At 36.1% G+C, this 22,910-nt stretch overlaps 1 protein-coding gene across 17 annotated transcripts in view; it reads right to left on the reverse strand.

Annotated features, from left to right (window-relative positions):
* Positions 1-22,910, reverse strand: part of LOC105466009 (MDS1 and EVI1 complex locus) — a 591,474-nt gene that overhangs the window by 17,431 nt on the left and 551,133 nt on the right. For 6 of the 17 annotated variants that reach the window (XR_003014483.2, XM_011714750.2, XM_011714790.3 and 3 more), the window contains 6 exons: positions 21,514-21,661; positions 19,994-20,150; positions 14,308-15,664; positions 11,731-11,818; positions 7,185-7,211; positions 1,304-1,470 (listed from right to left, as the gene is read on the reverse strand). Coding sequence is in view for 16 of the 17 variants with exons in the window: in XM_011714750.2 (XP_011713052.1) it covers positions 1,304-1,470; positions 7,185-7,211; positions 11,731-11,818; positions 14,308-15,664; positions 19,994-20,150; positions 21,514-21,661 (1,944 nt within the window). In the remaining variant the exon portion in view is untranslated. The remainder of the gene's footprint in view (positions 1-1,303; positions 1,471-7,184; positions 7,212-11,730; positions 11,819-14,307; positions 15,665-19,993; positions 20,151-21,513; positions 21,662-22,910) is intronic. The other 11 variants (XM_011714761.3, XM_011714832.2, XM_011714838.2 and 8 more) reach the window with 5 other exon arrangements.

The raw sequence follows: 22,910 nt of genomic DNA on the forward strand, positions 1-22,910 counted from the left end.
AACAAAGCCATTTCACAGATATTAGTATAAATAAGTCTACAAGGCTGGGCGCGGTGGCTCAAGCCTGTAATCCCAGCACTTTGGGAGGCCGAGACGGGCGGATCACGAGGTCAGGAAATCGAGACCATCCTGGCTAACACGGTGAAACCCCGTCTCTACTAAAAAAATACAAAAAACTAGCCGGGCGAGGTGGCGGGCGCCTGTAGTCCCAGCTACTCGGGAGGCTGAGGCAGGAGAATGGCGTAAACCCGGAAGGCGGAGCTTGCAGTGAGCTGAGATCCAGCCACTGCACTCCAGCCCAGGCGACACAGCGAGACTCCGTCTCAAAAAATAAAAATAAAAAATAAAAAATAAAAATAAAATAAAATAAAATAAATAAGTCTACAAATAAAGACTTAATTCTAAGGTCTGGTTGAATTTATTCGCATATAAGCAAGCAATTTATGAAAATAGACTTTAGTTTTGACTACTCCTATACATCTCACTTATTAACTGGATATTTTTACATACACAAAATTGAACCAGACAAGGGGATAAAAATATGGTTAGAGTTTCTGATTCTGGGTTGATGTAAACAGATTTCAAATGTTTCAACTCATTTTACACGTCAGTCACAGTGATAACTCCCTATACATAGAGTGGTATCAGATCAGACAAAATCCTGAGACTTCATCCATCAAGGTATGTACCCATAAAAGCTTTTTTTCTGGAAAGAAAGTGACATATTTTTCAAAGAGCAGATAAAGTTGCATGCCTGAGTCAGATACCTACCCATTTCTAAAGATGATTCAGAAATTATAAGCACAATTTATTTCGCAAAAAAAATCACACACAAAACCAGAAACATAAAATAAGCTTTACTACTGATGAGTAACAAAAAATTTACTACCTAGTTTCATTCACTTGTGGACCTTATTTGTCTTTAATTAATGGCCTTATTCTTTAATGCCATGACAATTAATGAATATATGCTTGAGGACAGTAGTAGTATACCTTTAGATGAAAATAATTAATTGTGAAAGAAAATTCATAAATATCAAAGTGAGACAAGCAGATAGTATTTGGACTGTTTCCAACCTCATTTATCACAACCAAATGGCCTGTGTTAAAATTCACATTTAATAATTTTTTAAAAACACTATTTTTATATTTCACTAAATGAAGAACACTTTGAAGTGCTTGAGATCTATCATGGTGGCTATTAATCATCTAATCAAGAATAATTTCCAAAACAAACAGCAAGGCCTTTTGAAATCAGAGGGGAGATTTCTGGAAAGTCAGCCATGATTAACTGTGCAGTTACCTGCAGGTATAGCGCTCCTTTCCCTTCCGCAGAAGGTTCTCTGGCAGGGCACTGGGAGGCGCCCTGAAGTTGAACATAGAGGGTACTGACTGTAGGAGCTCACTTGCCTCAGGTTTCAGGGCACTGAAGCTCTCTAGCTTTTCTGCCATGTTTTCAATAGCTGACATCTGAAAGGTAAAAGTACAAGACCATGAATCGTATGGCGTCTTGTCTTCTATGATAATCTCTGGCAAACCAAGGACATCATTAAAAGGGAAGCATGAAATCTGCAATGGGTTGTAGAAAGAGACTGTAGTATCCCAACATTAAATAAACAACAACAGAATTGATTTATTTGGGAAATACCATAAGTAGAACTAAGCTTATAAAATACTGAGTGAACTTTTTCCATAAGACCTTGGTTAGGCCATTTTATCATAATCTGATATATAATTGAACATTGAAATATATAAGAGAGCTAATAAAGCCAAGTTAAGTTTTTTATTTAAGTGACAGCATTAGTATCATGGGATGGATATTAACATAATGGAAATTATAGGGAGAGTTGCTATATGCCTTGCCTAGGCAATGAAAACCATAAGAACCATGCAGTCCCAAGAAAAGAACTGAAAGCATGGAAGAACATGAAGTGTTACAAAATTACAGCTTAAGCCAAATATGTGTAACTCAGAAAGAAAAAAATTAAATGTATAGGAGGGTATTGCCTAAGACTACATTAAATTACCATCTGGATATGCCATATTTTTAAGTGGGATCATATACAAATAATTTTGATTAAATATTAATTTCATCAAAGACAAAGACTGAATTGAAATGACAGTTCGTCATATGTTAGTATAATTTCATATAACATAACTTGACATGTACCTTGTAAGACAGGGGGAGTAGTTCATGTAACCATGCTTTTAGAGAAACGTTCTTGAAAGAAAACTATCCCTGCCTAACTCTCCCCCCCAATAATCTAATTTTTGTTGTTTATAATCTTCAAGTTTTTGTTCACCTGCACACTTATTTGAGAGTCACAAGCAGAGGATGGCATTACTTTTAAAGTTGGCTTGATCACTGTTTTTAAAAAAATTTTTTGTAGAGATGGAGTCTCACTATGTTGCACAGGCTGGTCTTGAACTCCTGGTCTCAAGCAAGCCTTCCACCTGCTTCAGTCTCCCAAAGTGCTGGGATTATAGGCATAAGCTACTGTGTCCAGCCTTAGCTTGATTCTTAAGCTCCACAGCCAGAGGGACTCTCCCCTTTCCTTTGACCCTCTCAACATGTTGGTTTTCCTCAGGACTCACATTTTATTTGGAAGCTGCTTATTACTGAATTTTTAAGTAGAAAAACAAACTTTCAGGCCATCCTGTTAAATCAACTCACCCATTATTTATTTGATTCTCAGTGCAGTGTGCCATTAGAAAGCTCAAGAAGCTATTTTAAAAGGTGTTTGCATTCTATATACATTATATAAAATTCTCAAAGAGCTGTGATGCTCGACCAGAAGACACATAAGAATTGAGATGATGACTGCAAGTTCAAACAACTGGTCAACCCAAGAAACTATCCTTTTGCTAATGAGGCAGCAGGACAGAGATGGAGGCCTAATTTATGAGCTCAAGTTAAAAATAAAAGGCAACATTTCCTACTCAGAAGGAAAAATTAACAAGACATACATTCTGTGGACACCCAGCTGGACAGAATACCATCAACTTCTTAAAGCAGAGCAAAATCTGACAGCATGGCCTGAATATGATCTCTTCTCACAAAAGGAATATTGTGTGTTTGATTCTTCAAGTGACTATTCATGTTCTAGTTAGTTCTCTTTTTTTTCCCCTTTATCCTGGAGCCTGCCCTCTCATTTCATGCCCGGACTCCTAATGCTAGCTACAAATTGCAATGTACAGGGTACTACTGCCAATTTGCCAAATGTCTTTCATCAAACACGGGACAAAAAAATCTCAGAGGAAAGTCAAGATACATTTACTTGTCAGACGACAAATGTGAACGCATTGGGAGGCAGTAAGGGCTATAAGCTCAGGGGTTTGATTCATAATCACTCAGCTGCTAAAACATTCTCCACAGATGCAAGTGGACAGCACATTTGTCACGATGAAGGATTTTGACACATACTGATCACAGGGCAGAGATATGGAATGATGCTGCTGCTCACGGAGGTTGGAGAAAGTTCTGTCTCTGCAGAACACGGTCATTATTCCCTTCTAGACAGAGCATTAGCATGTCCATGTTACTTTGGATTTCTTTATTAAAAAATCAATCCAGAAATATTTTATGATACTCTTGTATTTGCATTTCTTCCTTCTAATTGTTCCTTGTAGAAAATCATTTTGAGATTCCACCCAGCAAGAAAGCAAGAGATAAGTTTTCTGAGTGAAAAATGACCTCTGGCCTTCAAACTGATTAGCACTATTAACAAGCATGGATAAGGGTCATGATCACACACATTTATTGGGAAGAACAGTTAGCGCACGGGTAGTGATTATAAATGTTTTATTTAGGTACATTTAATATTTAAGTAAAAGTTCATTATCTAGTGGTTTTAAATCATTCGAGTGTCCATCCTGCTGACATACTCAGATTCCTGCAACAAAACATCTTATAGAAACACGTTTCCTTTTATATGGAAAATAGCTTACTCATGACTATTATTCTCGGCTTTCATCTTCAGCACACATAAACTACAAGTCCTTCAAGTTATTTGAGAGCAATTGGCTGTTGAGAAATGTGTCTTGCGTTAGTAGCTGCTAATAGCTAGCTCCTTTTGAAGAAAGATCACTGTGATTATTTTTCCTCAAACTGTTTCGATTTGGGAAAACCATCAAGAAACAAGAAAATAGATTATGGGCTTGATGGCTAAATAATGACATTCTGAAAGGTAATAGGAAAAAGAATAAGGGTTATGCAAGTGTCTTACAAGCCGCCCCCACCTTTGGCTTCCGGTGTCAAATGAAAAGAGGATTAAATTGGAGTGGGGAAAGGGAAGGAAAGAAGATGGGAAGCAAGCTGAGGGTAACTGTTAACACACATACACACGTACGCAAAACATTTTCTGCCCAGCCAGCAACCACTGAAGCAACATAAAAGCCTTCGTTGAATCCTTCTTTTCATCTTCCTAATATTTGCTCTTACAGCACTTGACCTCAGTTGAAAAGAATAAGTTTCCACATTAAGATAAACAGAAGTGACTCAGACATCTGCTAGTTGGGGTAACTCGGCAGTTCTGTGACCATCATCAGTCCTAGTCAATACCTATGATTGAGGTATTGGATTAACACGAGCTCTATTGAGTGTACAGATCAAAACCCCAACTTTCTCTTGCTGGCTGGTCTGACTCACGTGATGTTCCTCCAAAAGTAACACACTTTTTGCAGGAGAAATAGTAAGTTTTGAGATTAATTTTAAATTTTAAAAATCAAGATAAATTGGAATAAATGGAACAGAATCTAGCTATATGTTTTTAAATTATGAAAAAATCAAATGAGAAGAGCAATATCTACTATGATGAATAAGAAATTTGCTGAGAATGGGGAAATCAAAGGGGTAAAAGTTAGATCATATATTTTAAAAATATATTACCCTGTGATTCATTAATGTCATAGGCTAATCTAAGATCAGTAAATGACAGTTTTTTCCTATGGAACAGTAATTTTTATTTACATATATAATAGTTGATGTTATCTGCAGCCAGATGTCTGGAAGAGGAAGTCATTTCACCCTCTTCCAGTCCCCAAGAGGCTATTAACTTTATACTGACGTAAACTAATATTTAGACACAATTCCCTAGCTTCTACCAAAAAATGTAGCTATCTCTCTAGTCAAATAAAGTTAGTATTTTTGAAAACATTTCAGCAGGCAAGATATTATCAACTGGGTCCTAAGCACTTAACTTAACATTTATTATCTGGCAGCCAATAACTGATGACATAAAAAGGTTTCTCATTAAAACTATTAAAGTGACAACCTGATTATATGAAATGATATGTCCAACAACACCATTAATCATGTGACTCAATGTTTTACAAATTAGATTACACATGACTTTATCATAAAATAATTAACTTTTCATAAATAACTTATGATGGGAAAGTCTGTAGATTTGGTAGTTTTCTATATTTATTCATTTGATAATCTTGAGAAATCTCAAAATCATGGTCATATGGGGGAGAAGTAAATATTTCTATTTTGTGGTTATCTCACTCCATGTATCACATTCAGCAGTCATAATTATGAAATCACTTAGTTTTTTCTTTATTTTTTGTGGTACATTGTAGGTGTATTTATCTGTGGGATACATGAGATGTTTTCACACAGGCATACAATGTGAAATAATCACATCATGGAGAATGGAATATTCATCCCCCCAAGCATGTATCCTTTGTGTTACAAACAATCAACATAGAGATTTATTTACCACTAAAAATTATAAACATGTATCTTTAATATTCCCTACTAATATCTGTTTTATAATACAAATGTAAATCACATCTCCAAAAAACCTGTGACTCAATGGAATGGGAATGTTTCAAAGCATTGCAACAGCAATCACTATGCTGTTGTATTGTAAGAAAAGGTAGTTTAACTTAAAATCTATATTGCCTTTGTAAGTTGGCACAATCTTTGGCCATATATGTAGGGGGTCAACACCTTAAGCTTCAACCAGCTAACAACAGAGCTATTGTCAAAATCATACTGTACCTTAGAAAAGATGAGGACCATGAGGCACAATACTCAAGACAGATCTCTAGCAGGAAATGCAAAGGAAGAAGACTGGAAATGCCGGCCAGGATAATCAGAAAACAACCTCATCTATTGCACAACTTTGCCTAAGTTAGCGGGTTGATCTCTCTCCCTCTCTCTCCATAAATATTTGTATACTTTTGAAATAAACTTAAACCTTAAAAGTCTATCAGAATGAGAAAAATCACAATTTTACATATTCCACAAAAGAGATAAAATGAAGAAATTTCTGGTAAAGAAAAACTAACATCAAATAGAGGAAACAGGTTAGTGCTAAAATGCTTCAACTAAGTTTATATATAATTATCCAGTGACTTTAAAAGGACAGCTGAACTATATCCCAAGATTTTGCCCATTCATCAGAAATCAGAATAATTTTCAGTGAAAAAGAGAAACAGAAACACATATACTTAGAGAATATTTTTAACTATATGTTATTTCCACTGACCGAGTTTTATTTGGTGGTAAAAACTAAATAAGCAGTATTCTTTGTATCCTGAGTATCTTCCACAATAAAAAATAAAGCTATCCCCTAATATTATTAACTGAAACTGACTGTATCTGGAAGTAGTAACTGAAAGTCAAGGAAGTGAGACTAGATGCTAAAAGATCCATTCACTAGTTACATATGGATTTGTAAACATTTAGTTTTATATCTTTAAATAGCCAGAACCAATTTCTGCCCTGGGATATATGGATGTGAATTCCCATGTCAGCCTGTATCTACACACAAGTTCAGGTTTTATCCTTTAGAAGGCTTTATCAAAAGCATCTTTACATGCTGATACAGGCTCCACCAAATAATGGTTGTTTTCACTTAGTGACCCATTTCGAAGCCTCGTTTAACAGCGTGTTCCCAGGTGTCCAGAAAGAGTTCCATATCAAGGTATAATTATGTGGAATGGATCGGATTTATCGAATAAAATCATTCTGTAAACAATTTCTAGCTCACTAAATGCCCAATTATAACTGAAAGAATGCAGCTTGAGAAAGCAGGTCAACTATCTGCTGGAGCCATATCATGTAATGGAAAGGAGTTCAGAATTCTTTATGTCTGTACAGCAATTTAGAATGTTAAGTTGTTTTCTTTTTAATGCTACATCACTTTAGTCAAAAATATAAGTAGGAAACTTACCCAAGTTCTCTGATCAGGCAGTTGGAACTGGGAGCAAAATTGAAACAAAAACAAAAAATTACTTCTGTGTTGGTATCTTTATTGCAATCTATCCTTTGAGAAATTAACATTTGTACTAAATTAGTAGTTTTTGCTTATCATGTAACTGTACCTTGAGTAAAAGCTTTGGACATAAAAATTAAATATTTTTATAACACTGTTGAATTTCCTCTATTTACCTGAATGAAATGTTTGAATCAAGGTTCATTATTACAAGAAAGCTAAACGCTACCTACTAGAGAATCTTACAGCAAAGCAGATGCTTCCTTTTTATTAATTACTACTTGCTATAAAACAATATCCCTAAATTTATTCTAATAGCTAAAAATTAAGCCATTTCCTGTAAAAATCCAATCTCTTGCATTTTTATAATGTTAATAACAAAGAAAATATATTTACTCAAATATGAATCACTGAATAACAAAAGGATAATCAAAGGATAATGTACTTGGAAATTCACTACTTGATTTTTATTAGTATAGGACTCAGACCATCAGTAGTCAGAACAGTTAAGAATGTTAATGGAAAACTAAAAAGTTCTAGCTATTAATGACAATTTATGACAAGATTCACTGGGAAAACCTTCAGTGGGTTAGAAGCTCTTCCAGGAGACACAAAAGTTTAAAATATCATTTTGCTTGGTTAAAGGAGATATACATTTTGCTTATATACATTGTGGTGTCTTTATTAAGGAAGATACGTAGTTTTTAAAGGATGAAAACTTGATTGCAGAAGAAATCTAACCATAAGAAACACTTGTTGAAAGCAAAATAGAACATGAAGAACAGAAGATTTAAGTGATTTTTCACATATTATAACTTAGGAAAAGACTGTCTCCTCAGTTCCTTGGAATGTAGTAGCAGGATAATCAGCCAATTTAAAAGAAAGAAAATATAAAAGAATGAAGAAAGGACAGAAATGGAAGCAAAAAAATAGTCTGTTGCAGATGTATTCAAAGCCAAACATTTGCAAATAAAATGTGCAAATAACCAAAAACAATATTAAAAGTATAGAAACATCAAACCAAGGAATAATAGCCACTTTTACAATAGTGTAATTGACAAATGACTTCCATGGACGTTCAAATGGGCTATCAACGTGAATGCAAAGGATCCAAAATAGGAACAAATGAAATGGACATTCAGAGGTCACACAGTAATAACATTCCCTGCATCTGACCTATTTGTGGCCATTCAACTCCTTTTCAAAATTATAGTGACCATAAATAATTTTCAACCACATATGCAGAGAAAGCCTCTACTATGCTTATTTCTCCCTTAGAGTAAACTAACTGATTTGTAAAAGAAAACTAGAGGACTAAATAGTTCTCACCTGGTCTGATAGAGCAAACATGCTTCTTCAAGATTGGAACTAAGAGAAGACTTGAGACCCTCGGCATTTATCTTTTAATTTTGATGTATGTACTCATGTATCTTCTAAGTATTTTTGACAGAATTTTTAAAACACATATTATTCTAAAAGGCAGTCATATAGCCTAATAATCTTTCAATAAAATTCAGTAGATTTTTATTTACCGAGGTGTTCACTTATCACTGACTAGGAATTATGGAATGGGAAGGGATATGCTGAGAACAATATAAAGATATACAAAAATTGTAAAACTAGACTTGCCCAGAGAATACCACTATGAAGCATCCTTCTTTCTTTTTCCTAAAACATTGAGAATGTGATACCCCTTTATTACTATGACAACCCTAAGAAATAGATAGGGCAGATATTATTCCCATTTTGAAATGACGATCCAGAAGCTGAGAGAATCCATGTGATTTGCTCTAATATACTTAAATGGAAAATACAGCAATGAACAGTTTTATGCGAGCACATTAGCTATGAAATCATAACAAGCACTGAGAACAGAAGCAAGTCATTCTGCTTTGGCTCCTTGATCTGTGCCCCCTTTACTTCTGCAGTGAGGTCATGCCAAGAATACAATAAGCATCTTTTCAAGTACTCCTAGTACATGGCATGGCCCTGGCAAAGAAATTGGGCAGGGGATGAGAGGAGGGTGTTTTAATAACATCCCTTTATATTTATAATAAAATGTTTTTGCACCCACTAATAAGAGCTCTTCCTCATTTAGGTCCTTCCACATGCCAAGCACAATGCTAAATATGTGGTGTACACAAATTCCAACTCTTCCAGCTACGCTGGGAAGGGTAAGACTTGATTAAAGAGGAAGAGGGCTTGTCTGTATCCCAGCTTGTATCCCAGCTATATATAGCATGACACACGAAAACAGTCATGATGGTTATAAAAACAATGAAATATTTCTGTAACAGTTGGTAAATAGCCTTTGCCCTAAGCACTCTAAATGTTCCCCTGCTTCCCTGGCCTCTTTCCCAAACACCTCTCAGATAGTCCCACTATCCAGCGAATAAAACATTGGCAGTTGGTGCAGCAAGAGCCTCCAGTATCCTGCTCCAGAATGGCAGAAATCCATTCTGATTGGTGGGTATTCATGACACATCAGGTTTTAAGTATTTTGATCATCACTCTTGGGTCCTGTTCTAATATCAACATACAGCAATAGGGAGTCCCTTATACCAAGACGTGACATTCTGGTGCAGGAGGAAAACACTGCCACTGCACTCCCACAGGTGTGTTTGTGAAGATCTGAGGAATGACTGCTATGCTCGAAGCCCTGGACACATGCCTCATCTTTTGTGATCCTTAATTAATTTGGGAATATTAAAATATAATCTGCTCTCTTATAATTTTAAAATATATACCTACTATATCGCTAACAGCTGCAAATTCATACAGAATTAATGGTTGACAAAACTCCCCATCTTATGAAATGGTAAATTTACCGTGGTTAGCAAAACATCTTGGAATTTCAAAGTGGTTAGAAACCTTACACCCAACTCTCTCATTTTACAAACAGGAAAACTAAGAGCCAGGTAGACTAAGATGCTAAAAGACACTGAATCCCTGTTTTGGTTTTTCTCCATTCTATCATGTACCCATAGCACTCAATTTTGAAATGGTTAATTACTAAATTGTAAAGATGATCAGAACATGAAAATCATGATTACTGTAATTAATTATTATAACATTAATGCATATATGAATATTATATCCTCATACGTATTTACTTAAAATTATACAGGAAGCTATTAGGAGAGATGTACTTTTTGTACAACATCTGACACAAAATATGTGCTACATTCCAGTTTATTAGCCTATGAAACTTTACAAGTACTACTTAGATCAGTCTAAATATAAAATATAGTCCTGATAAACATTAACTGTTTTATAACTTACTTCTTTTCCATAAAGTAATTATGTGAATAACATTCTTTAATCTTCCTATATAAAATTAATACTAACTGGAATGTTTCTAAAACTTTTACTGCTAAACCATATATTATCTCATTTTGAAAGGGAGTGAGCGTTCTTTAGCAGTAGTAGATTTATCCAACTAACCCAGAAGATTGTGTTACAACTCTCATACTCTTTATTCAGGACTCTGGAAAGATACTTGAAAAAGTGTAAAAGAGGTAACAGAAAGGAAAAGGAAAAACGAATCATATCCCATTATCTTTATTTAATTCATTTAATTGCCTCATAGCTCTCCATAAGACAGCTGGCATAAACTCCCCCGATTTTATTAGAGAACCATCATTTTTTGTTTGAACATATTGCAACAAAACAAATTAGTTTACTCTGTTTTTAAGAAGTTTCATTAAAATGTTGCTATCTATAAAGACCAGAGCTTGCATCCTTTAAACAAAAGTAAAATAAATTTTAAATTAAGAAACCATATTCAAGATGTTTATATACCGCATTTGTTCTTTCAGTATGATTTTCCAGATGGTGGTTGATATGTAAACCCATTTTTTAAAATTACTAAATGTATAAGGACTTTAGGATGAACCAATTAGAGATAGTACTGCTTTGTATTTTCCTTGCAATGATAGACTGTATATATTTTGATAAATGAACACAACTCTATTCAGCAAATAGCACTTTGCATTGTGGTGAATTCTTGTGCAATTACAGAGCTTTGCTGGAATGCTCAGTGGTCTCTAGATAAATTCCTTCACCCTCTGTGGTAACAACTTGTCAGGTAGACTCATTTCCTGTTTTTATCTAAGCTCTAAAAGAACAAGAATGACCTTCACGAGTTTGGGACGAGTCACAGTATGATCTATTTCTCAGTATCAGCAACCACCACACACAAAGCACACCTTGGATATTTATTTTCTTAACTGAGTCCTGCTCACTCCAAAATGCACTTTAACTCAATAAACAGTTAATAGCAGACAATCATTTAACACTGGAACCATGTTATCTTTACACATATATTAACTAATTTTTCTTTAAAGAGCTTGGGTTTTAATTCTGCTAGAATTTCCTGTGTTCTTCCACACCAGCGTCATAGGAAATCCTAATGTTCTCAAGATATCTTTCATTTCATTGCACCTGCTTTTCAGGATCAACAAGTTAGTTTACAAGCTGGAAATCTCAAATCTGAAATACTTACTTGTGGGTGAAACAAGAATCCTGGAGAAGGCCTCAAGTATTTCTCTTTTAAAGCTTCAAGTGGGTCAGTTAGTTTTCTTTTCTCTACTCTGAAAGGTTAAAATTAGATTTTGGAGATGAATCAGTTTCACATATCAATCACTGCATAATCACTGACATTTAAAGCATCTACCAATAAAGCCAATGGTAGGTTTCTGGGAAGCACACTCATAAAAATATAAAGACATCTGTCCAGTTCTTGGAGATTACTCGTGACACTCCCAGGTACTTAAGGAGAGAGGATCCTATTTATAATGGAAAAACCCTACTGAATGACTAGGAATAAGAATAATGAGAAAATGTGAAAAATGAGGAGTCACTAAATTAGAGGCATTTGTCACAAATTCAGTACCTTTCCATTCCAAATGTAGACAAGAATGCTTGATGATTTTGAAATCATGAGGTTAAGGCTGATTTTGAATACTAGAGCCATTTTCTACCAAGAAGGTGTTCTCCCAAATATGCACTCTATTCCTTCCATATTTGTCAATAATAGTAAGGGCATTTCCAAGCATATACACTGCTAGCCACTCTTTGAGGTTCTCTCTCTCTCAATATATATTTCTATTTAAATGTATAGCATAATATATTAATATATAAATATTTTATGTAAATTATATTTAATATATATTCAGAGAGAGAACATATATGCTCTTTGGATGCCACTGCTGATAAAGGAAGCAGGCAGATAGGATGGGTGTGGTGAGAAGAGAATGGGGAGCTTTCTGAAGATAGAGAGAGACACATAAAACTTACCTATATATCCCTTCTGCTTTAGAAATGTTTGCCATCCTATTTTGTATTAAGCACATAGGGAAATAATACATCTATATTGAATTAATTCCTTTTACCAACTTGGTAATTAAAAATACTTTTAGATGTATGCACTCTTAAAGCAGAATAAAATAGCTACCACTTATTGATATTATATATGTGATATATGTGTGTTGCATATATTATTTCACTTATTGAAGTAGGTGATGTTATATCCATTTTATGGATTTGTTTAAAGTCTCAGACACGAGAAGGCTGAGATTTCAACCCAAGTCTGCCACTAAAACTGGGTTCTAGGTCTTTCATGAGTTTGGCAAAATGACAGGCCTAGGTCTTAATTGAGACAAGCACCAGAGAGATGTTGGAGATCACAGTGAGTAAGAGGAATGCTAGTAGGTGATGAGGATGAGTGCAAGAGATGTGTGGAAGAATTGGAAGCCAGTTGCTATTGAGAGGGTATAAAAAGGAAAGTCTGAAAAATTATCTTAACAAAGGACTGAGACACATCACTGAGTTGGAAATATGACCTGACCTGAAATGTGTGACATACAATCTACACACAAAATACGGAAGACATGTTTGTCTTTTTTTTCCTTCTCTAGTAACAGGACTGCCAAAGGAATTAAGATATAATAATTTTAAAGAGTAACCAAAATTGGTACTGACAGGACTGAGATATTTTGTATTGTCCTTTGATAATACTTTATCATATTCAAATGAGGGTAGTCTTTCCACACTGACAGTGTTTCCTTGTTAATGCATTATAGATAATTTACATAGAAGAAGAGTTTTAAGTGAGAAGAACTTGCAGCTCTAGTACCTATTAAGTAATATTAACTTGATAAATACTGTTGAATTAAATAATAGCACACTTCCTCTTCACAAAAGAGAATTAGGCAAAATATGAAAATACTCCAATGTTAGATAAGTTCAATAAAAAATTATCCACATGTTCCATGAACTCTTGACAATGTTCAATATTAGAATGAGAAAGTAAATATGAAAATGTTTGTAATATTCAAAATATGTAACAAACATATTATTCATACCCATTTAAAGAAAACTAGTATTTTAAAACTAAATCACTTTGGTCAAGTGAATATTACTGAATATTGCCAAAAAGATCTTTTATTAAACTTGTATGTTTCACCCCAAGATTTTTTTGCTACATCAAAGGAAACTGGATAATGAAGCTATTAAACAGAGACATTTTTTTATGCCAACTACTCATATTATGTACAAAACATACTCCGTGATTAATATTTCATTTACTTGGGGGCTCCTGAGAGATTTATTTAGAAACAATATGATCAGCCCTTATTAAGGATGTGTTGGTAGGTTAACAAAGAGTGGACTCTTGCTGTTATGTATCCCCCCGTATTCCAAAGAACCTGACCCATTTTAGTACCCACGCATATTTGCATTAATCCTTCAGGATCCTCATTCTTCTGCCACTTGACAATTTACTTTAAATATGATTTTCCCATATTTTCCACTCCAAATAAAGTGTTTAAAAATAAATTTATTGTCAAGGGAAAAAAATTCTGTAGTCCTATTCCAAACCCCCAACTTCAGAAACATCTAAAAATACGTTCAAACAGAATGATCCAACTTTCAGAATAAAAAATGAGTTCACTAGATCAAACAACTTCACTCTGTTTTATAATAATAGTAAAAATGACGTGTTAAAAAGCCATCACTTTACAGTGTAAATAACACCTTTCATACATCTGTTCATATTTTGTCATCTCCCATACACGCTTACCTGTAAATAGGGTCCATAAAGAAAGGAGTGGGTCTTGCATGCTGCAAGGAACCATCTGAAGCAGGTCTTGATTCGACATTGCTTCCTTTTTTTTCCCCAAACACGTGGTTTTTTCGAGGCTCAGTCAACTTTGTCCCACTGGCTCTACTCCTACTGCCCATACTTAGATCCAGGGGCTGGTCTTGGCTTGTGGCAGGCGTCACTGGAGGCTTGGAGGGGACTGGAGTCAAGGGCTTCTCATCTTTTCGTTTAGTGGTGAGATCAAAGGGGGACTCAGAGCTGCCCTTCTGCAGTTTCTTTACTTCACCTGGTGATTGGGGTTCCATTTTCAAAGGTAACGATCTCAAGTCTCTATCAGGAAATGGGTACATTGATTGAGAGAATGCTGGAAAAAACGGGAGGGGAAACATGGAAGGGTAAGGTAAAGCTCCAACTTTTTTGTCTTGCAGCCCCACCAGTCCTGTTGAACCAAAGTATTTTTCAGCAATAGAAGCAATAGCCTTTATAGAATCATTCACAGCTCCTGACACCGCAGTCTGCTCCTCTAAAGATGGTGAGAAAATGGAATGATTGCTGTATTCTTTCTTATTATTTATTGAAGCCAGATTCTGAAGAGGGCTTACTTTGTCTTTGAACATTTTACCATTTTCTTTAAATTTCTCTTTATCACTTTCAATGTCACTTTCCAGATCAGAGCCCGAGGTTGTTTCCAGGTCACTGCCACTTGGTGTACTGACATCATCAAGGTCACTACTCTCTGACTGGTCACTGATTTTCTCAAGGGGCCTCTCTTCAGAGGACCTCTCGGGCTGGAGCTCCACTGGCTTATTGTCCCCTACAGATGGGTGTTTAGATAGTGCCTTCAAAATATCCTGTGTAGCTGGCAGTATCTGAGGATGTGTCATGAGGGGACTTTGACTTTTGTTTGTCTGTTCAGTACTTGATAGTCCTTTAACAGGAGAACTAGCAGGTATCAAAGGAGGCCTGTGGTACAAGCCGGAAGGAAACAGACCAGGGAAGCTAAAAGAAAATCCAGGAGCTGTTGGAAAGGTAAGACCAGCAGGATGCCTATTGGCGCCAAAATAGTCAGCAAGGCCCGGGTTGGCATGACTCATATTAACCATGGACGTTTTATCCATAGCTGGGGTTCCAGGAAGTGAAATGCCTTGGCCAAAAAATCCACCTGCCGCAAAATGGTTCTTGCCCTCACAAAACCTCCTGTGTTTATTTAAGGAAGACGTAGTGCTGAACATTTGTCCACAGTCTTTGCACTTGATTTGGGTTCTGCAATCAGCATGCATGCGCTTATGACGGCAAAGGTTTGAAAACTGAGTATAGGATTTATGGCAGACCTCACCTGTGTGCAAACAACAAAAAAGAATCTCAGGCTTTATGTCAATTGCTTCTGAATTTAGCAAATATCACAATTGGTTTACTCAAAATTTCAATTAGGAAGCTAGTAAAAGACATTGGAGGCACCAATCTGGGTGCTCCAAACACAGAAAACCCCATTTCACTAGATTCCAAAGCAAGGCAACCAACCTGACAAATGTCTTGAGGCAGCACAAATATTTCATATATATAGGTATATATATTTTGTCACCCCCATTGTGCAATATTTTGCATAATATTTGTGTATTTAAATATTTATGGAAAGTTAAATTCCATCATGCATTGATTCTCCACACAATTATTATACTAATATAATGTTGAAAATTAAAGTCTTAAAATGTATTACGTCTGAAACATAACAAGAACCCCTTTCAAATTTTAGAGTACTTAAAAATTCTATTTTGTAGGCACCAAAACAAAATAAAACATCCTCAACCAGAAACTTCACCTTTATTGCCTCTCCCCTTGGGGAAAAAGCCTGTGACTGCCCTGCTATTATTTAATTGGTATTATATCATATGCTCTCATCATTCACACATCAAAGCCACACAACAATGCACATTGTGTATTCTGAGACTTTTTTTTAACAATCATTTTCATGATTTGAGAAAGACTGACATAATTTACAATGGCTCTATTTTAAGCCTGCAAAGGAAACTAAATTGAATGTAGCCCATCCTGCATTGCTGGTTCCCATGAACTATGATCACGTCCTCTGACTTCCCCTCACACCAGTGGTTGCGCTAACCTTCCTGCATTTATGAAACCCCCGTCCTTGGGAAACATGTCCACTTGTTGTCATATCTACACTGGTTATCTCAGGTTTGACTCCAGTGTGTGATAGCCAGCTATGGTCAGTCGGGGAGAGTACTGTGAAAGCTCTAATCCAGAAAGAAGGGCACAGCATTGGGTGCAGCTGTGAAATATGTTTCTTCACTAAGAATTTGCCAGTAAAGTAGAATCTCCCTCCTCACACATGTGCCACTATACTATAGCCAAGTATATTTTAAGACCAAACTTTGCAACCCTTAATAACTCCTTTACCAGGTAAAATTCCTCACTCACTTCATGGTCCAGCAGGATTACAGTATCAGTACCCCGAGCATCATATTTTTTTATTTCACTTTATGGGATTGAGCCACGTTATGTGTGAGCTTACTTTAACACTTCTGTGCATGTTCAATCCATGCAGAAACAAGATGTACCTTGTTGGTAATTGTTGAAACAAATTTATTTTAAGAAATTAAATTGAAGACAAAATGCAACACTTATTGCTTTCATACAATGGCTGCCTTTAAGTGCAGAATGGTTGTGCTTCTAAGTCAAAGCAATAATAATTAAAACAAAAAAACAAAAAAACCCATGCCAAGGAGATTTTATAAACTTTCAGTCAAGCAAAACTCACCCAGAACTTGGATTATCCCACATACATCCAAACAAGAAGTACTAAAGTGAGGGTATATCTCTTTCTTTTACTACTAAATGTTAAACTGTATTGTTGCATATATCAACGCGTTTGGTAATATTAAAGGTGCCTTCAATTGTGGGATGAATCACATTATAGAGGCTATAACATGCATTTTAATGGGATTAGAAGATGTGGGTGACATCTTTTCAAATTATTTTACTAGAATATATTGACCAGAGTCGGCTTTAAAAGTATACATGATTTAACCACACACCATAAATAGACATCTAACTTAAATTGTTTGATACACTAATTAAAATCATATCATGGAGAAGGTAGAAACATCAGACACTCACTAGATATATTAGAATAATTCAGCTACAAGCAATAACAACATTTTATTATTGGAATTATAAAAAGTACGAAAGCAACACCTCTTAAAAGGCATTGGAAAAATGTCTTGATGAGTATTCAACCAAGACATAAGTTTCTCAAAGGCTTGTCATTTATTGGCAAGGAAATGTTGCTCTCTACACTTCTTTCTTACAATCAGATGGCTTTAAAAAAATCAAGAGCTTCTCTCTATTGGAGTAACAGAAGTTCAGCTGACTTTTCTGGTGGCACCCTTTGTTACATGGCTGAGTGGTGTCTGTGTCTGGGCTCAAGAACATTGAATCTGGGATGTTTTCTTAGGCAGAGGCTTTGTTTTCAGCACTTGAAGGACGGGCCTGGCATACTACAAACTACCAGGCCTCCAGGTAAACTGGTTCAATTGATGTTGAAGTCTGTACTCTACTGTAATTTTCTCAGTAATAAGGAATTAGCCAGCAGTTAACATTGCATTTTTCTACTTATTAAACAAATTAAGAGGCATTTTGAATATATTCAGCCTATTAGAGCATGTGGTTTCTATTTGGGAAAGCTGGAGGTTTCTGTAAAGGCAGTGAGTAATTACCTTAGCACTGGTAACTTTGGGCTCAAGCGTGGCAGCACACTGTAATAAGAGACAGTTGCCATAAACACACCAGTGGGGGTAAATCGTGGTGTGTGGCCTTCTGGTGAGAAACAGATATCAGCCCTAGGTGAACCTCCTCCACTCAAGTCTCCGCACCATTTCCTGATCTTTAAACTCTTTTGTTCTGAAATTACATGGCTATTATTCATAATTACTCCATGGTTCTCTGTAAGATTTTAAATTTTAAAAAATGCCATCTGCTATTTAAATTTACCAATAATTACCGAAAATCATTCAAGGGAAATACTTTATGCAATCTGATTGGAAAGGGACACCCTGTGACACTTTAAAGTGAAACACTTGTCTTCAACACAATTAAAATTCCAGATCCCAGAATCTTCGAGAGTAGAAGTCTATATTTTCTGACTTTTATTTTAAATAATAGAGAAAGCATTAAATGAGTGATCACAATTCTTTGTGGTTTATTCTAGTTTTTTTCACATCAAAACATAATAAAACTTACCAAAATTTATTTCTGAGGAATCAGAAATAAATGAACTATTTAATATCGTATGCCTGTAGTACTTCCAAGTACATTTTCAGGGCATTAAGACTTAAGAGTCAGGAATGCCTTTTTGAGACAAGAAGTCTAAAATTTCTATTGAATGCTTTATTTCCCGTGACCTTCAACAGAGCTTCCCCAAGGGAGACGAGAGCACCCTTTTGTTTATCTGCTAGTCCTCTTCACCCGGGGAACAGAAGAACATATGAGCAAAACAGGACTCTAGTGTAAGCTGGAAAAGGAAAGAAAAGCTCTTTTGGTGCTTGGACACACAAAAGAAGGCTGTGTCAAGGCAAAGCAGAGTTAGTCTCTGGCATCTCCATGTTGGCACTGAAAATTAGTTTTTTCCATCAGGTCCTGTAGTAGTGTCTCATATACCTTTTACAAACCAAAGTCAGAGGTCTTGCCAAGTGCTGAGTATGCTTCTACCAATTCTATGTGTATCTGGGTCCAAAATCAGTCTTGAATTTTGTAGCACAACTCAATAAGTTATTGTATTTATATGTTCAGCCAAGCCATGGAATCAAAGCAGCCCAGAATTTTTGCCCAGGTAGACTAAGAACAACTGATTTTACTTAAAAAATGTTTGAGCACAATACAGAGAATAGGAGTGGGTGGACAGAAGAAAAAGCAAATGAGAGCTGAGTTTTATTGTATCTGAAGGATGTTACTACAGTGCTCTGTACAGGGATGTTCTAAGTAGGTGGTCAGATCAGATGTCCCCTAAAAGCACATTGCCTATAAACTTGCTTTGGTGCAGTGGGTAGGAGAAACAGCATGTCCAGCATCTAAGTGAAAATGTTCTGCTTTTCTTCAAGTAACAGAGAACTACAGGTCCGACAGCCTGTGATCGGCAACAATGGGTAGATTAAAAAGCATTTCATCTCCCTTGCTCTCTCCACACACATATACTCACATACATGCACACAGAGCCATAAGCCCACTTCCCAGGTGGGGTTCTTCCAGCTCTTTCTGTTCCAGAACAGGTTTTTAATCACTTCATCTTATTTAGTGATGTCTGCTATTTGCTGCTTTACAAAGCCATGAACATTTACGATATGAGACAAATCTGATTGTCCTGATTAAATCCTACAACCTGAGAGATTTCCCTTTGATTATCTAATGACTTTTCTTTCCTCTACCTGTTATTGATTTCTTCTAAAAGAAAACACCCCAGGAATCAAGGACAAAATACCATGGATCTGATTATAAAAGATTTACTTGTAATCATAAATAGCCCTACTGTATTGGACCATAAATAGCTAACACAGTGACCCTCTAAAGGCCATGTGCAGTCACTCTCCTGGTCACAGTGCCTTTTGGAGGAGAGACAGATGTGGGAAGGAGGGCTGGAGTGTTGAAAACTTACAGATAAAGGGCTTCACACTGCTGTGGATGTGCTTGTGTTGTTTGAGGCCCGACGAAGTGGCAAACGTTTTGCCACACTCCGGGCATGCATGGGCCCGGGCACCGACATGCTGAGAGCGAATGTGCCGCTGAAGGTTGCTAGGGTCCGTGAAAACCTGCTAGGAAATGAGTACTGATTAATCAAGAAACTTAACTCAAGGGCACAATAAAGAAGACCCGGGATGACTCAAGAAGAAACTTTGCTTATTTGTTTTGTTTTTCTTTACCCCAAAGACCAAAAGTGTACTCTCCTCCAATTTCCAAAATGTACTCTCCTCTAGGGTAGGAACTGTAAATTATTCTGCTCTATATCCTTAGCATGGTGTATCCACTGGTATCAGTTGAGCAAATAATGAATGGCGCCATTAGGCCTTATTCAAGACCCTTTTTGATACCACTTAGAGTGACTTGAGTTAAGTAATAAAATGCTGGTTATGCCATTATTAAAACTTGTGTGCTTTTTTCACCCTTTAAGTAAAGACACATTGTGTACAAAAATTTAGAGGATTTTGACTAACATACCTTAAATCTATTTAAAGAGCTTCCCTAAGGTGTTAAATTCTAACACTCTTTCAGTGACTTACCAGCAAGCTAAAACCATTCCTTTAGACATTGTACTAAAAACAAAAATAAAAAAGCCACTCAACACATCTGAGAGCAAAACATCCCTAAAGAAATTTCAAATGTCTTTAATTTTTTATGAGGAAAAAACATACGAAATTTTAATGTGCACAGAACAAGGTAATCACAGGCGAATGATTACCCAGTAACCTGGTGGGGTACAGAAATTTCCATTGGCATAAAAAAAAAGCTATTAAAATGCTAGGAAATGTGTTTTGGAAATAGAAAGCAACTTTAATGACACCAGGACATCTTTGAGTTAATTAAGAAACATGAAATTAAAAGAAGTGAATTACTTTTACCATAGTTCACAGTTATGGTCTAAGTTGAGTACTTCCATATCATCCTTATGTTGTTCAGCACTGACAGAGGCTCTACACATTTTAATTAGAACCAAGTCATAATTTACGGTGAGCCCTTGGTTGGAAAAATCTGCAAATGTAAGAGTCACCCATTCTTTCTGAATAGGCATTCAGAAATTTTATGTGACTTCCTCACAAATTGCTATTAAAAGCAATCAGTAACATGAATTGGATAAAATTTTCATTCTCCACAAGACCATAAAACAACTCCACGCTGGCAAATCAGTAGCGGAACCAGGAATTTACCAAGGATGTCTGACACCTAGTTCTGGAACTCACCATTAAGCCTCACTTCCTCCCTTACAAAAATAAAAGGATACCCACTAAGTGTTTTTATACACTCTACTAATGCCTTTTCGCATACAACACTCAGTGTACTTTTCTCAAGATATTTATAGTTTCCCCTCTGAAGGCTTGTTTTTATATATCGTAGCAAGTGATGGATTAAGAGAGAGCAGGATGACAGAGAGAGGCCAAGTAGCCTACAAATTCACTGTACCTTGGCACAGTTTTCACATTCATAGTGCTTTCCACTGTCATGTGACATCTGGTGGCGAATTAAATTGGACTTCCAGTTAAATGCCTTGGGACACTGATCACACTTGTATTCCCTCTCTTCAGTATGTGACAGCATGTGTTTCTCCAGGCTGTTAAGAGAACAACAGATTTTAAAAGACAAAGGATGCATTCATAAACAGAACATCATTTTATTGCTAATTCAACTGACAATTAAAGAAATAAGAAGGAAAAGGAGTTGAACTGAGAAGGAGGAAAGAGCAGAAACAGGCTTGTGACAGACGAAAGTGCATTTTATGTTTCCTGGACTGTGTCTCCTGGACTGTGTCACCAATATGAAGATGTGCTCTTGTTGTTAGAAAATAAATCTGATACAGCTGGCAGGGATTATCTGCCGATTTAAGAGCATGATAAACAACAAGCTATTTGTCCAGTTTTGGATTCACTACACAATTCTAACAGCAACACGTATTGCTAATACTCACTTAATTGAAACATAAACACTCAAACAGAAAATGCTTAATAATACATAGGCAAGTATTCTGTCTAATGTATATAATCCTAGTGAACCTAGGATGGACAGATGGATGGATGGATGGACTGATGCATGGATGTGTGTGTGTGTGTGTGTATGTGTATACACACACATATATATCTATGTATACACACATAATATACAAAACCTAAGAACTGGGGGAAAAAAAGTGTGTAATATTTTAAGTGGGTGCAGTATTTAAGCCCCCTAAAAGAAAAACATGATTAGAAGTTTCTCACAAGCATAGTTTCTCTGTTTTAAAGTTTAAAATGTTTTATCTTCTCAAATGTTTGCCTCCATTTTCTAAAATTTGTATATCTCGCTCTGTTCCCCAGGCTGGAGTGCAGTAGCACGATCTCTGCTCACTGCAAGCTCCGCCTCCCGGGATCACGCCATTCTCCTGCCTCAGCCTCCTGAGTAGCTGGGACTACAGGCGCCTGCCACCACGCCCGGCTAATTTTTTTTTTTTTTTTTTTTTTTTTTGTATTTTTAGTAGAGACGAGGTTTCACCGTGGTCTCGATCTCCTGACCTTGTGATTCACCCGCCTCGGCCTCCCAAAGTGCTGGGATTACAGGCGTGAGCCACCGCGCCTGGCAAGAAATTATTTTTAATGTGGTATTGAACTTATGTTTTTAAGGAGTCTTTACTTTCTATAGATACATACTAAACTATTTTTGAATAAGACGATATAATGTCCAGGATTTGTTTCAAATAATTTAAAGCAGGTATAGTGACAAGATTGACTTCATGTGATAATTATTAAAGCTTAACACATGGGATTTAAAAAATACTATCCCCTCTCTAGTTTTGTGTATATTTTAAGTGCTCCACAATAAAAAAGTTA

Source organism: Macaca nemestrina, chromosome 2, assembly GCF_043159975.1.
Source record: "Macaca nemestrina isolate mMacNem1 chromosome 2, mMacNem.hap1, whole genome shotgun sequence".
Classification (NCBI taxonomy): domain Eukaryota; kingdom Metazoa; phylum Chordata; class Mammalia; order Primates; family Cercopithecidae; genus Macaca; species Macaca nemestrina.